At 54.0% G+C, this 13,716-nt stretch overlaps 1 protein-coding gene and 1 long non-coding RNA gene across 2 annotated transcripts in view; both read right to left on the reverse strand.

Moving 5' to 3' along the window:
• The window catches only part of LOC110598367 (uncharacterized), a 77,543-nt gene extending 66,355 nt beyond the window's left edge, over window positions 1-11,188 (reverse strand). Inside the window, exon 1 of the long non-coding RNA XR_002484184.3 lies at window positions 8,764-11,188. This is a non-coding gene — a long non-coding RNA (uncharacterized LOC110598367). The remainder of the gene's footprint in view (window positions 1-8,763) is intronic.
• LOC144377063 (uncharacterized) lies at window positions 2,990-8,757 on the reverse strand. The gene is made up of 2 exons (XM_078046300.1): window positions 6,197-8,757; window positions 2,990-5,945 (listed from the first exon to the last, which is right to left on the reverse strand). The coding sequence occupies exon 2, from the start codon at window positions 5,697-5,699 to the stop codon at window positions 5,202-5,204; it is 498 nt and encodes a 165-aa protein (XP_077902426.1). The 5' UTR covers window positions 5,700-5,945; window positions 6,197-8,757; the 3' UTR covers window positions 2,990-5,201.
• Window positions 11,189-13,716: the final 2,528 nt, after the last annotated feature.

Below are 13,716 nucleotides of genomic sequence, written 5' to 3' on the forward strand. Positions count from 1 at the left end.
GAGCAAACCCTGGCGGCCCTCGCTGCTTCTCTGGCGCTGCGGGCCGGCTACACCGGTCGGGAATCGGCCTTAGTGCGCCCGGCGCGCGCGTTTTGGTAGCTTTCAGGTTTAATTAACTTTGAGCAACAACTATGCATGGAGTTCTGGATCTGGTGTCGCCTTGGGGAAGGGGACCATCGTATTATATTCTGCGTCCTTCCCAACCTAGGGCGGGGGTGGGCGTGTGGGTTGGCGGCTGCACTCTGCTCCACCCTCCCACCCCAAGCGCAAGCCAGCGCAGCGTGTCAGAAAGGCACGTGCTGGACTGTGTCGGACCTCCGAGAGTATTGAGAGACAGCAGAGTGCGATTCCAGCCCAGAGAAAGCAGGGAAGAGCCGATGTCAGCGCAAACTGCTCTCCTCTGTTGAAACCACCCTGAACCGGGTGCTCGCTCCTCCAGTCCCTGAACGTGGGACAGTGGCAAGCTGGATATGGTATCCTTGTAAGGATGGCAAAGCGCCTCCGCTCCCAACCTGGGCAAAGAGATTAGGGGTCCCTTTGAAGTCTACGCTCAATCTCACGGATTAGGATTAATCCCGATCTTTACACTAATATCGCCTCTCGGGTTTTTATTATACTCATTTGGGAGGAAATGAGCTCTTGCCAGGCAAATAGCACCCCGCACCCCACTTCTCATTGCTGTGCAGGGCCGGGGCCTGAACAACCCCGCGGGCAATCTCAGAGCTGCTGATATTATATTTGTGAAATGTCCTTTTGTTGAAGCTTTTAACACCTTCTTATAACGAATCATTTGTTCTTTTCTCTTTAATTTTGATAGACAATTAGCCATCAGAGATACACCAGTTGACTGTAACCGAGCATTAAACTCGCCTTTATGTAACGCTAATTTAGCATAGCTGCTTTGTTTAACTTTGCTATATAAGAACCAGGTTTTGTAGGGGGAAAAAAAGGTGTAATTTTATGTGGGGCTTCATTTCTTTTGGCCCTGTACGCAGGAAGCCCTTGCCTCTTTGTGAAGCGTTCTGCTGGGGCCTGACGCCATTTCCCGTGCCTAGCACCTGCAGGCTGGGGAAAGAGAGGGAATTAGCATTGATATAGATTTAGTTGAAATGTAATCTCTTAAATCTGTCCAAGATTCGGGAAGATAATTACACTTTCACTGAATTGCCAGGGGTCAGCATCTCTGAGGACCTGAGGAGTTGATTTACTAACAATAGTGTTACATAAAAAAAATGGCGTTTGAGATTATAATGTTAATGGCTGCGGTCGCTGGGGAATGCGGCTGCTTCCAACTAATTCCATGTAACTTGTTTTTACCTCCCTTTTCCTCCCTCCCTTACTAAATCCTGGGCTCCGTCTTTGCTCCTGCAAAGACGATGCTTAATTTGGTGGCAGGCGCTGGGAGGTTAAGACTAGAAGCTCTGGAACCTGGGGTTGACGTGCTTTTTCTGGGCGTGTTTGTGGTGACATGTTGTGGCCTCGACAGCAAGGGTGGCCTCTTCCTCCACGAGGACCAGAATGAGGGCGTGGACTCCAAATACCACACAGTGAGTCTGGGGATCTGCGGGAGCAGAGGCAGATGACAGCACCTGGAGGAAGCGCGCTCCCTGGTCTAACTGGCACGGGATGCGCCTATTACGTGTGTCCTACCTGCCCGGAATTGTGCCTTCCCAGCTTCCTGCGGCCTCGAGCTTCCCAGCCCCCGGGGGACCACCAGGCCTTGTTCTATATGCTACTTGCCTGCTCAGGCTGCTCTTCTGGCCCTGCAGCCCCAGACCTGGGGCCGCTCATTTCCCGTCGCAAACTTTCCATTCTAGCTGGAGTTTGGCGGGAGGCTAGGATGTGAGTTCTGAGAAGCACCGCAAAGTCCACATTCCAGTTAGGGATGAGTCTAAGCTTCAAAAATAACAAATCAACCTCTTTGAGGGTGGGAACGGTTACAGAGTTCCTTACCAACACACTAGTCAAACTTCATCCACAGATCCACCCACGTTGGTCTCGGGCCACATCCACGATGTCTAGACTCCACCAAAAATCCCAAGTCCGCCACTCATTTGTAGTCCTGCGGGTAACTCCAGCGTTTTGCTCCCCCTGAAGCCTCTTTAGCTCTATGCAAATGGCCTCAGGTTATCCAGGGACCCTCTGGAGGGCTTGCCTCCCCCACATCTACCGTGGACCATGGAAGAGCCCCTGAAACTGTCCAGAGTAAAAGACTGAACAGGGAAATGCAGCTCTTCTTGCGTAAAAAACCCGATTCCGTGGCTTCCTCCAGGGCGGCGCTGGGCCTGGGAATCAGAGGAGGCCAGAACTGAGCGGTATTCTCAGACTATACTGTTTCAGCGGCCCAGGCCTTTCCCTAGGATGTGGCCATTGCCTTTTATCCTGGGTCTGGACGCTCAGATTCTCTGGTTTGGATAAGACTTTGGAGTGCGAACGAGGGATACCTCTGCTCTCTACCTCTTCCTCCATACACGGCGACTTAGGGAACCAGAACTGGGAGTTTTGCTTCATTGAGCAAAGGCTGCTGGAGCCCCAGGTTGCGGGTATAAGCAAAAGAAGGAGCCGCCCCTCAACCTAAAGCACTCTTACCCACGTTAGTAAACTGTGAGTCCGCGGACAGGTCGTGAAGCCTTGGCCTGCGGGTGCCCTCCCGGCTTGCCAGGGTTCCTGCTTGCTGGCGAGCGCAGCCGAAGAGGCCCAACGCCCAAGCCCTGGGCGCTGGGGGCGGGCGGGGGCGGGAGGGGGAAAGGGTTCCCCGCGCCCCTCTCGTGTTTACGTCGGTGCCCCCTTATCTTATATGTAACAGCAATATATATGTTAATTGAAAACTTCTGAATTTAAAAAGGTTGTGACAAGTTATAATTTGTCCTGTCAATGCCTGGAATCCTTATTTATCTCTTTAGCTTGCCTCCCGCTCGCGCCTGTCAGCTAACAGCTTGCCTAACTCGTTGACTTCCTCACTCATGGCACGGAAATGACAAATGTGCTGTTTTATCCGTACAATTTATTTCATTATTGTTGCCAGCACGAAGCATCACAATCAATCATAAGGAAGTCCAGTTGGCAGGTGTCAATCTTGGTGTGTTTTTGTACGTCTCAGCCTATATTTAATCCAATTATAAGGGTCACAGAGTAAGTGCCAATCCTCTTGTTACAACTCACATCTTATTTAAGATTTAAAGTAAAAAAGTCAACTCCATCGCATGGACCTTTTGGGGGAAGGGAAGAGATGCTGTTGAAACCCCCCATCTCTGTCTGTCTTCTCTTCACCTCCAGTTTAAATTACACAGCAATCCCTTTTTATTAAAGGGTTGCTGGGAATCTGAGTTTTATGAGCATTTGTGTGCAAATGAAGGCTCTCCTTATTTTGCTAAAGTAGAAGCAGGCTTAATGATGAGAGATCTTTCCGCTCATTGCCCATTCAAATACAATTGTAGATCGAAGCCGGCCTTGTCACGTTGAGAAAAAGTGAATTTCTAACATCCAGGACGTGCCTGTCTACTTTCAGTGAATTGCATCCAATCACCCCCAGGGAATTCAGCTAATGTCTCCATCTCCACCCCGACAAGGGAGAGAAAAAAATCAAACATGGTGCCTCAAACTGACTTAATATGAAAATGTTTAAAAGGAAAGGACAGCAGAGTTTTCCTGAATTGATTGTAGAGATTTTCTGAGTAGGAAAGAAATCTGGAAGGATTGGAGATTTTCTCAAAGGTCCCAGAAAACTTTTTATAGTGTGGTAGAACAGACAGAAGAGAAGAAACTAAGATATTTCTTTGTATGACAGCAGGTTAACAATTGAATAGTAAAAAAAAAAAATCACAGAATTGCATGTAATTGTGCCATTATGCACAATTTAGACCAGGGTGACAAGATGGCAAATATTATCTTTGCTAAATATTCTTCTTTTTAATGCTTGAGTTCCCCCCAAAATATTCCTTTAGTTTTGATTTAAAATAAAAATCTTGATAAAGCCAACTTGCTGTTTAAAGGAGAGGAAGTGAAGGAGAGGGAAAGAAGAGCAAGAGCCACATACACTGCCCATTTAATTTTATTTCTTAGATGATATCTGCATTAGTGGCTTGTATAGTTATTTGAATTGGCCTGCAAATATGCGTAGTATGTTTTTCAATTATGTGTGGGACTTTTCCCTCTGCTATTAATTTTATATGGCAAATCTTTATTAAACCCCTTTATAAATTAGTACCCACTCAGGAATACCATTTCATTTCTTTCCTTTTCCCCCTTGCTTTCTTTTCTCTTCTTCTTCCTCCTTCTCCTTCTTCTCCTCCTCCTTTTCCTTCTCCTTCTCCTTCTTCCTCTCCCCCCCCACTCCCATGCAGGAATTATACCAGGGCCTCACATTTGCTAAGCAAGCACTCTACCACTGAGCCACATCCCCAGTCCAGAAATACTCTTTTAAAAGAAGAAGACATTTAAAAGGGCCCATTGTTGTTCAGATTTAGTAAAGTGAAATTGAAATATTTAAGTGGAAAGATCCTTTTCTACTTTTCAGTTGTTGGGAGACTCAATGCCCATTCTCAATTAAAAGACAAACACTGAATCAATTCCCACCCACCCTGTAGCCCAGATCCGGGGGAGGGGCTACAACAATCTGGAAGCCAGTTTGTTTGCATAAAGTAGTTAAGGGGATAGAGAAGAGGGGGAAACGTACCTTGGACAAGCACAACAGATATCAGCTATAACTCAAGTCAATAACCGATTTTCCCCCTCCCGCTTACAACCAAGACTGCTCTCTAATCCTTCCTTTACCCTCCAGCCCTATCCCTCACACCCCAGTTCCCCACTTCGCTTCTGCTGACTAAACGGGAAGTCAGGGGTCAGGGCTGCTCCAGAAGGCTCCCTAGACTGGGCGGTTGCCATGCTCGGGCACTGGTGCTGAGGAGAAGCAGAGCTTGGGACTGCCCTAGATGTTGGAGAATTGTAGCCTGGGACAACCCGGGATGGGGGAAGCCTGGAAGAAAATGAGGGGTTGTTTGTTTGTTTGTGTTTCCCATTTGAACCCTACCTACAACCTGACTCGGGTAGCAGTCAGTGGGCATCTTGGTCGCTAAAAGTCTTCGCTGCCCGCCGTGCCCTTCTGCCAGCGATACGAGCCCATGAGGCCTAGAGAGACTGCCTCTACCCTGAAGGGGCAAGGGTAGATCTTGAAGGCTAGGCACCATGCGCCCTGTTGCCCCCTAGGCCGGTGGCAGGAGACCAGGGGAGCCCCCAGCGCTCGGGTTCTGATAGTGTCTTCGGAGTTCTCCGAGGTCAACAGCTACCCGCAGGACCAAGTTTTGGCTGCGGCTAAAACTGCTCCCTCCCGGGTGGCGACGCCGGATCCCTCCCGCTCTGCTTTCTGTGCTGGGGGCAAATGGAGAGCGGCTCAAGCGTTGGCCCGGAGCTCGGAAAGGCAGAGGTCTGGCCTCGCCTCCACCGCGGGCGCTCCTGCGCGGCCTGAACGCGTCCTTTATTGACAGCCAGATAAGCAGGCGGCGGCCGTGGCGTTTCCAGCGTCGCTCTTGAGCACCCTGCTGGGTTGCAGGGATCCGCTCACATTTAATGGCCCGGACTCCAAACAAGCCCGGAGCAGCCCTCTCGGCGGCCTCCGGTTGGGACAGGGGGCGGGTGAGGAGTGAGCCTCGAACAGAAACTGCGGGGCTGGGGAGGCCTACCCAGGCCCAAGGCCTACCCATAGTCCACACCCCCGAGGAATATGACAAAGTGGAGGAGATCTTGGGAGGAGGTCCCGAAGGAGAGCGAGGGGCTTACCTAGAGAAACTAGGTCACGGGAGAAGACCGATGGCCAAGAACCCGAGAAAATGCTGGAGCGCCACTTCCCAGCCCAGCCAGGTTTGGGGCTACACCCCCACGGTAGGGTTCAGGCCCAGATTAGGATGGCCAATAAGGGTGGACGCTCCTTGGCCCTGACTCCTGAATCCCTGAGAGTTGGGGTGAAGAAGGGAAGTGTGGAGAATATTCCCCTCTCAGCCAAGGCTTTCTTTCTCTTCCCCACCCATCCCTCCCTCCGGGCCTCAACGGGTAGAAAAGACAAAAAATCTAGTCCCTCTGTTAGCTGGCTAAACCAAGAGAAGTAAGGGGACCTGCTTGGAGCTGTCCCCCGGGCCTGTTGTGAAGCCCTGCACCTGTCCAGGTGTGCTATGGAAGGAGCAGAAACCTCTCAACCCCTCACCTTGTGCCATCTGTGCACGGCTCTCCCTTCGCGGCCCCTACTGACCAAGGTGTTTAGGATCAGGCCCTGGGGGCCTCCTCTGACCCAAGCGCCCAGCTCCTGGCCTTAACATACATGCCTGAGTCCACCCAGGCTGCGGCTGTCTACCAGCAATACCACGCCCCTTCACTTCCCCTCCCTCCACTTCCTTAAGCGCCCCCCTGACCCTCCAGGCCTGGTGTCAGTCACTTCCAAATTCAAGATCTGGATGCAGACAGAGGGAGAAGAAATTGGAAGATGAAGAGCCCCCCTCCCCTCCATCCGGTGGAGGGGGGACGGGTTAAGACAACCCTGGTGTAGGCATTCATTCCTAGAAACAGGCTCAGCTCCTCTAAGCCGTCTCCCAGTCCACAGAAGGTGTGAAGGGAAGACTGGCACAGACCACCAGGTCAGTATCCTGCCGACCTCCTCTCAGTTTCTGTCGTTTCCTCGGTGCCAAGAGGGGAAGTCTTCACCTCAATAACTGTGATTTCCGCATTTTCCTTCTCCAGACCACCAACTCAACAAATAACCCTCAAGCAAAAGACAAATACAATCACCTACATTTTCTACGTGGCTGGAGACTTTCAGTAGCAGGGGCGAGGGAAGCCCGGCAGGCCCGGTTTGGAACTTAGGAAAACTCAGCGGACCTGCCATAACTTTGGCCTAATTTGAGGGAAGGTATCTCTCTTCCCCTGGGGCCCCAGTCTATGCCCGGCTGGTGACTTGTGTGCACGAGGACCAGGTTGGGGTCTCCTTGAGCTCCTTTGAAAACGATTTCTGCCAGAGGCCACTTCACTTTCAACCCCGGTGCGGCCTTCGGGTCCCTCTGATGATATGACTCCCTGGAGAATCCAGGAGGGGTTAGGGTGGTCTCCCAGAGAGATAGGTGACTAGCCTTAGGGTAGGGTTGTGGGATCCGCGTGATGAAAGGGCAAGAGGAGCGCACTTAGCAGGACTAGCTTACTGGAGGAGTTGACTGTACGTTCTAAAGGACCAGGCGGATCAGAGCTGGGCGTGGGCAGCAGCCTGCCCGGCCAGGAAAGGCCAGAGCTGGGGATGCGAGCGGGTCAGACCCTAGGTCGGGAGAGGGAGGCTCCCGCCGGGCGGGAAAGCTAGTCTGCGCGGAGCTAAACCCAACTCTGGCCGCCATGACGTCACGCGGGCCGGGCAGCCAATGAGGACGGCGCTGGCGTGGATATTAAGGAAAGTTAGCGCCTGCCTGAGCACCCTCTTTTCTTATCATTGACATTTAAACTCTGGGGCAGGTCCTCGCGTAGAACGCGGTTGTCAGATCTGCCACTTCCCCTGCCGAGCGGTGGTGAGAAGTGTGGGAACCCGCGCCGCCAGGCTCACCTGCCTCCCCGCCCTCCGCTCCCAGGTAACCGCCCATGCCCCCACAGCTACCCAGCTCGCGGCTCGCGGCGCCTTTCCCTTGCCGGCGAGGGTGTCCCCCCAATCAAAGCCCTCCCCAAGTGGCCCCGGGGCTCGATTTTTTTGCTTTCAAAAGGAGGCAAACAAAAATGGAAGGGAGTTATCGAGGCCGGGATAGGAGGGGGGAGGGGAGCTATTTTGGCTGAGCATGCTTTTCTGCAAAAGTAGCAAAATGTTTCAGTCCCGAGTGGACTTCCAGCCCTGAGCTGAGGGTTGAGGGCGGAGGTCTGCCGCTTCTGTCTACAGAAGTCGCTTGCGATCGTGAGAAATGCAGGATGTGAAGATGCAGTTTGCACCCAAGATCCGCCCGCAAGACATTCCCGTATGGAGAAGTCCCCAGCCATGGTGGGAGTGCATGGAAGTACCCCGCCGCGGGTCTAGCGAGGTGCAGCAAAAGTTTCCCTTGGTTGGAAAAGTGTAGATGGTTGGACCATAACAAAGTCTGAGAGATGGGGTTCGTTTCCCTGAAAGGATCGGTGGACGAAAGAATGCGGCTCTCAGAGCTGGGCAGCGAGTAAAGCCCCCAGCGTGTGATTTGAGCTTCACTTCGGAAGACCTAATAATTAGCGATTTTCATTGAGCTAGAACGCGGGCTCGGGTTACTGCGAGCTGGTTACTGCCGGCGCAGCACTCTCTGCTTATGGGAAGCTTATGGGCGCCTGGAAGCCCCGCGGCTGAGGGTCTAGTAAAGCGGAGCCCAGTCACATTCCCTCTCTGGGACAGCTGGAGCCCCGGTGCCGGAAGTTTCCCTAAGTGGGTCAGGAAAGGGACGACCCCAAACTTAGACTAACTTGTGATTCCGCGGGGCGAAAGTCCCGGGACCCTAGCCCTGAGCTGCTGGAGACACCCAGGCCGACTTAAGCGCCGCTCTGGAGCATCCTGCCCTCCCGGGTTGGGGAGGCCTCCAGGTCAGGCCCTGGTTCGCCCTCCCCCACTCCAAAGCGCGTTCCTGGCGCCCCCTCTCTGGACAGTCTGGAGGCACTTTGGGAGGACGTTGGGATCTCAGGCTCTGGTGACAGGTGCTAGGACCACCTCCCAACTCTTACAGGCTAGGTGGCCATCCTAGCCTCGAAGCAAGGCAATCAGAGAAGTGGCCGCCCCGCCGCGCACCTTACCTGGGTCGGGGTCCTTTCCTCCATAGATTCCTTTCCCCAGAGCCGGGCGGTGAGCAGGTTGCCTGCTTCGCAGTGGGAAGTGGACCTTGTCCTCCAGTCATAAATCAAACCCAGCCATCCTCGGGCCTCCTCCCTCATTAGAGATGTTTATTGGAGATTGTGTTTATTCGGCTGTCACGGCGAGAAAACGCGGTGACATAATTACCTCTGACCAGAGTCCTCGCCCTGCGCTCAGGGCAAGCCAGGGACCTCCTCTGTTGCCTTCTCACTCCGGTGCCCTCCTCGATGGGAGGATGTATGTGGTTGGTCTTTTTTCCTTCAGATCCTCTCATATAATTTGGATTATTGGAGGGGGTGCTATTCAGATTTCCTCACGGCCCGGGAGTTTATTTTTTTTTAGAATTTGAAAGGAAAACCGAAGGGAATCCAACGCCCCTCCGGGGCAGAAGGGGGCAGCGCGGGAGAGAAGGGAGGAGAGTCTCTTTCTCTGCGCAAAGTTTCCAGTCGGTGGGGCCGTGGCGCGAGGGGTCTGGACTCCACTCGCGCCTGGGGAGTAGGGCGCTGACCTGGAGGAATGGATGAGGATATTAGTGGTTGTGTCTGTTGCTTCACTTTTCATCATCTTTCCACTCTGAAGGAATTGGAGGCTTCTGGGCCCCCGACTGAGGGTTCTTAAATTCTCCCCGCCGAACTCCGAAGAGGCTACCCTCACCTCCTCCCCGCCCCTTGGTCCCCTGGCTGCCCCCTGGGCATCGAGTTTTCCCCTCTCGCCAGGTTTGTAAGTCACCATCTGTGTGGCTGGGTTAGGAAATGATGAAAAGTGCCGAATTGTTCTCTAATTGAAAATACATTTTTTTTTTCCTGGAGAGCACGCGCTGACAAAATATCTGGGATCCCAGCTTTTGATCCCTCGCTTGCCGCCTCTGTTCTTCAGTCGCTAATAAAACTCGCATTGAGCCCCTTAGTGCCTTGATTAACAGGAAGATTAACTCTTTCTGCTGTTGGGAACAGCTTGTCCCAATCAATGTCATTTTAAAAGCCTCGTCAGGATGTCCTCAGCTCTGGTTCCCGGTTGCTGGAATGAGCCAGCCATGACATTTGCTCTTTCCTGCTCCCCAGCCCCAGAGCCCTCAGTTCCTGGTCGGCAGGTTCCTAGATCCAAGACTGGACAAATTACAGGACTTGGTCTGGCCTTTGGAAGAGGGTTTGGAGAGCAAATCTCTTGGGAGAAGAGACCTTGGCTTGCTTTTCTTTTTGAAGCTGAACTCTAGCTTTTTTTGGGGGGGGGGTGGCGAAGGTAACAGGGAAAGGAGTGTTGAGGGATCCACTACTCAAGGTGAAGAAATGGAAAGCAGACTTTGCTAGGTAACCCTATTTCTAAGAATCCCAGAGTGCTGCTGTTTTCAAGGGCCCTAAATCTGATGAGCTTTAATCTGTCCCTATCTAGACAACTACATGTAGAGTCCGGGAGGCAGTGTTGGGAGTCAGATCCATGGACTTTAAGAAATCACTTTTCTGGGACACCCAGCTGGACAATGTTGTTTTAAAGGGGGGACATGGACCGGGAGAGATACTTGCCGACCAGTATAAACGGAAAGAGGACCGGTCCCAGAGAGCCCCCTAACGCACCAACCATTTGGCAGGAAGGACGAGGGCACCTAGCTTCCTTCAGCCAAGCGTGGACACAGCTTGGAGGCGCCGCAGGGAGGTCTCTGGGATCCCCTCGGCTTCCCTAAGCTGTGGACTTGGCCAGACTGCAGGGGGGGGGGGTGGAAACCCGGCAGGTTGCTGGGGAAAAGAGGAGAAAGGCCTGAAACAAGGAAGCACCCCGGACTGGGGGGGCCGGGGTGAGAGGCCTTTGCCTTTGGTGATGGTTTGACCGGTTTGTCAGTTCCGCCAACCAAGGAACCCATTTTTCCCAGGGTCTGCAGATGGAGACGTTTAGAGCTATGCAAAGTGATGCAGACGTTTGTAGAGACTTTCTATCAAAAAATTCCAGGCTTTACCATTTCCAGCGCGCCTGCACCGTGCCTGTCAGCTTGGCTAAGTGAAAGCAAGAGTTTGAAGGTTTCGACCACTGGGTGGGAGATTCTTGGTTCCGAAACTGGGAGCCGAAAATATACCCCCCAGAGTGCTGGACACTCTTTTGCCTGGACAGAGGACGCCCCGGGACCCGGAACTTTATGGGGTGGACACAGGCAAAGGGCTGGGACTAATACCGAGGAGAGGCACTCTGAGCACTCTCGCAGCTAGCCACGATCCCCCAGTGTGGGCACCGACTCCCTCGGCACGACAGTCTCCAGTTACCGGGTGGGACAACTGGAGCAGCCCCTGCTGCCGTGGACAGGCGGAAAAGAGGTCCTCCTCCGGCTCCAAGGGGCGGGGGGCGGTGAGAGCAGCGGGAGTGGAGGAGAAAGGCGACACCGAAACCTAAAGCGCAATTCCCCCACCCTAACCCACCCGGCCTTGAAAGGACTGCAAGTGGGCCTCGGTCTTGTTGGAAGCTTGAATTAAAATGGCGACCTGCAAGTTGTCTCAATTTTGTGGACATCTCTGGCACCCCCGCACCTCCACTCCACCCCTCCACGTCGCCCCCACAGCAGGTACTTGGCAGAGGGAGTGAGTATCTGCAAAGAGCAAAATAGCACCCCCATCCTCCTTGAGACCTGTCCCGAGAGAGTGAGGAAATCTCGCTTTCACCCCGCTCTCCTTAAACTTTGGAAATTCTGTCTCCTTCCGGAGCTGAGTTCCCCCACCCCCAAATATTGACACATTGGAAGCGGCCAAGTCCTTTTTTGTTTCTTGTTTGTGCCGAGGAGTTTCCAGGAGTCCTTCCCTGAGCCCCCCATCCCCACCCAATGACGTCAGTGGCATTCACTCCCGGCTCCTCGCCTCTTCTGATTTTTTGTTAAAACTTTTCTCCGAGGTGAGGTGGGGGTTGAGGGGTGGGAGAAGGAGCTGATTCAAAGGGCCTGTGCCCTGGGGGGAAATAGCAACAAGATTATGGCTGCTTCTTTCTGAGGCAAAGCTTAAGAAGGTGCTAATCCACTCGGTCGCTAATTGAGAGGTTGTAAAAATGATATTCGCCTCCAGTTCGGACAGAGTCACTGGGTCTTTTTTCCCCCCTTCTCGCTCAAGCCTAGTAGCTTTGAGTGTGAGCGTCTTTAACGTTCACTTGAGAAGTAAAAGAGAAAGAAAGAGAACGCAGACTCTTGCTGCTCTGGGACCCGAAACCGATGCCCAAATTCCAGGGATCCTCTGAAAGTCGCGGTCCTACGAAATCTCTTAGGGAGGCAGCGGTACCCAGCGCCACCTCCTTTGCCTCTGGCCTGGATTTCCCTTGGCGCTGAGAGATCTGAGCCGCACAAAGGGGCTGAGCCCAGACGGAGGAGGTGAGCGGGAGGTACGAACCCATTTCGGACTGGGGCGGGGAAGGCCCTGGCTCCGGCTGCACTCTGCATAGGCTCCTGATAGCAACTTGCTGGGTTCTGGGCAGGACGGAGAGTGCCAGGCCCACACCAGGCCCAGCGGCCCAAGGCAGCCCACTGCGGCCTGTTTCGACTCCCACGGGGCTTCCGCGGCGCCGCCTGTCAGCGGTCAGTTGGGTTTGCGCAGGCAGTTATTGATGAGCTCTCACTTGCAGAACTTTTCAGAAGTCAGGAAGAGTTAAGTGTCCCGGCGGCGGCTTCCTTTCAGCCTCCTGGCCTCCGCTTTTCCGACTCCATACCCCTTTGCCAAGTCCTGGGGTATGTCCTGCATCTCAGGCCTCCTCCTTCCCGGCTCCAAGGCACTCCCGCTCCAAGACAGCTCAGGACAGCGCAGGACAAGGCAGCCTGATGGCTCCCCTGTCACCTAAACTGCGTGCTCCGAGGGACGCCTTTGGAGTGTACTGAGGTGTATCCTAATCATCGGGCATTCAACAGACAGACTTTTGGTGTGTGGTCAGAAGAGAAAAACCGTTTACTTACTTTCCTCCCCGGTTTTCTGGCAACAGCTGAAGGAGAGCTGTCTCCGTGGACTGAGCTGACCAAGGAGAGGAGTCTGGCGGACACATACTTGCACCACACACACAATCGGTAGCACACACCGACACACGCTGACATACCAACAACGCCGGAGGGGACACACACACACACACACACACACACACACACACACACAGAATCTCTTACAGCATTGGTCATCCCCCCACCCGCCCCGAGCTTCCACCACTCCCCCTCCCCTTTTATCTCCCCCTTGCTTCCCCTCCTCTCAGGAGCCTGGAAAAGCAGCCACACTTAGTCAACAAATGGCACGTGGGAGAAGTTGGTGAGTGTTTGGTGAGGACTCTTCAGGGCTTTTCACAAGAATCCTCTGTACACAAAGTAAGTGGCGTGTTTACTCGGGCCTCTCCAGCCCGGGCTCTGCCTCCGCTCCGCTGCGCACCGCGGCTTCCGAAAGGAGAAAGAAGAGAAGAAAGGACTGGGGAAGCAGGGGTGGGGGAATGGGCAGGCCCAGGAGGCCTGGGTTGGGGAGGCTGCCGGCCTCGCCGAGTTTTCGGCCTGGCGGCCTCCTTCCGGCCTAGGCTTCGACGCGCCTCCACCGCCAGGAGTGAAACTGCCAGGACCCAGGAAGGCTCCCGCCCCTTTCCTCTTCTTCCTAGAGGCCAGGTGGGCTAGGCAGAGGCCAGCGTGGTGCTCGGCTTCCTGGGGCCCAGGCTGTGATGGGGTAGGGGCGGGAGGGGAGGGTGGACGGGGGCGGGGCGGCAGGCCACCGTTCACTGGAGTTGGCCAGAAAGGACGACGCAGAGCTGCAGAAACTTGCTCCCTCCAGGGGCTAGGAGTCCTGCACCCCGCTTAGGGTGGGGGTAAGGGAGCTCAACTTCCAACCCAAAGGCCTTCCCCCGATCGCTCAAGTTCGCGGCCGCAGCGCTGGCGGTGCTGACGGCCTGAGCGATCAGAGCCGGGAGATGTC

The sequence above is a fragment of the Ictidomys tridecemlineatus genome, chromosome 4 (genome assembly GCF_052094955.1).
Source record: "Ictidomys tridecemlineatus isolate mIctTri1 chromosome 4, mIctTri1.hap1, whole genome shotgun sequence".
Taxonomy (NCBI): domain Eukaryota; kingdom Metazoa; phylum Chordata; class Mammalia; order Rodentia; family Sciuridae; genus Ictidomys; species Ictidomys tridecemlineatus.

Excerpts from the sequence above, each read along its gene's own strand:
- LOC144377063 (XM_078046300.1), bottom strand. The coding sequence starts at position 5,699 with ATGGGTAGGCCTTGGGCCTGGGTAGGCCTCCCCAGCCCCGCAGTTTCT.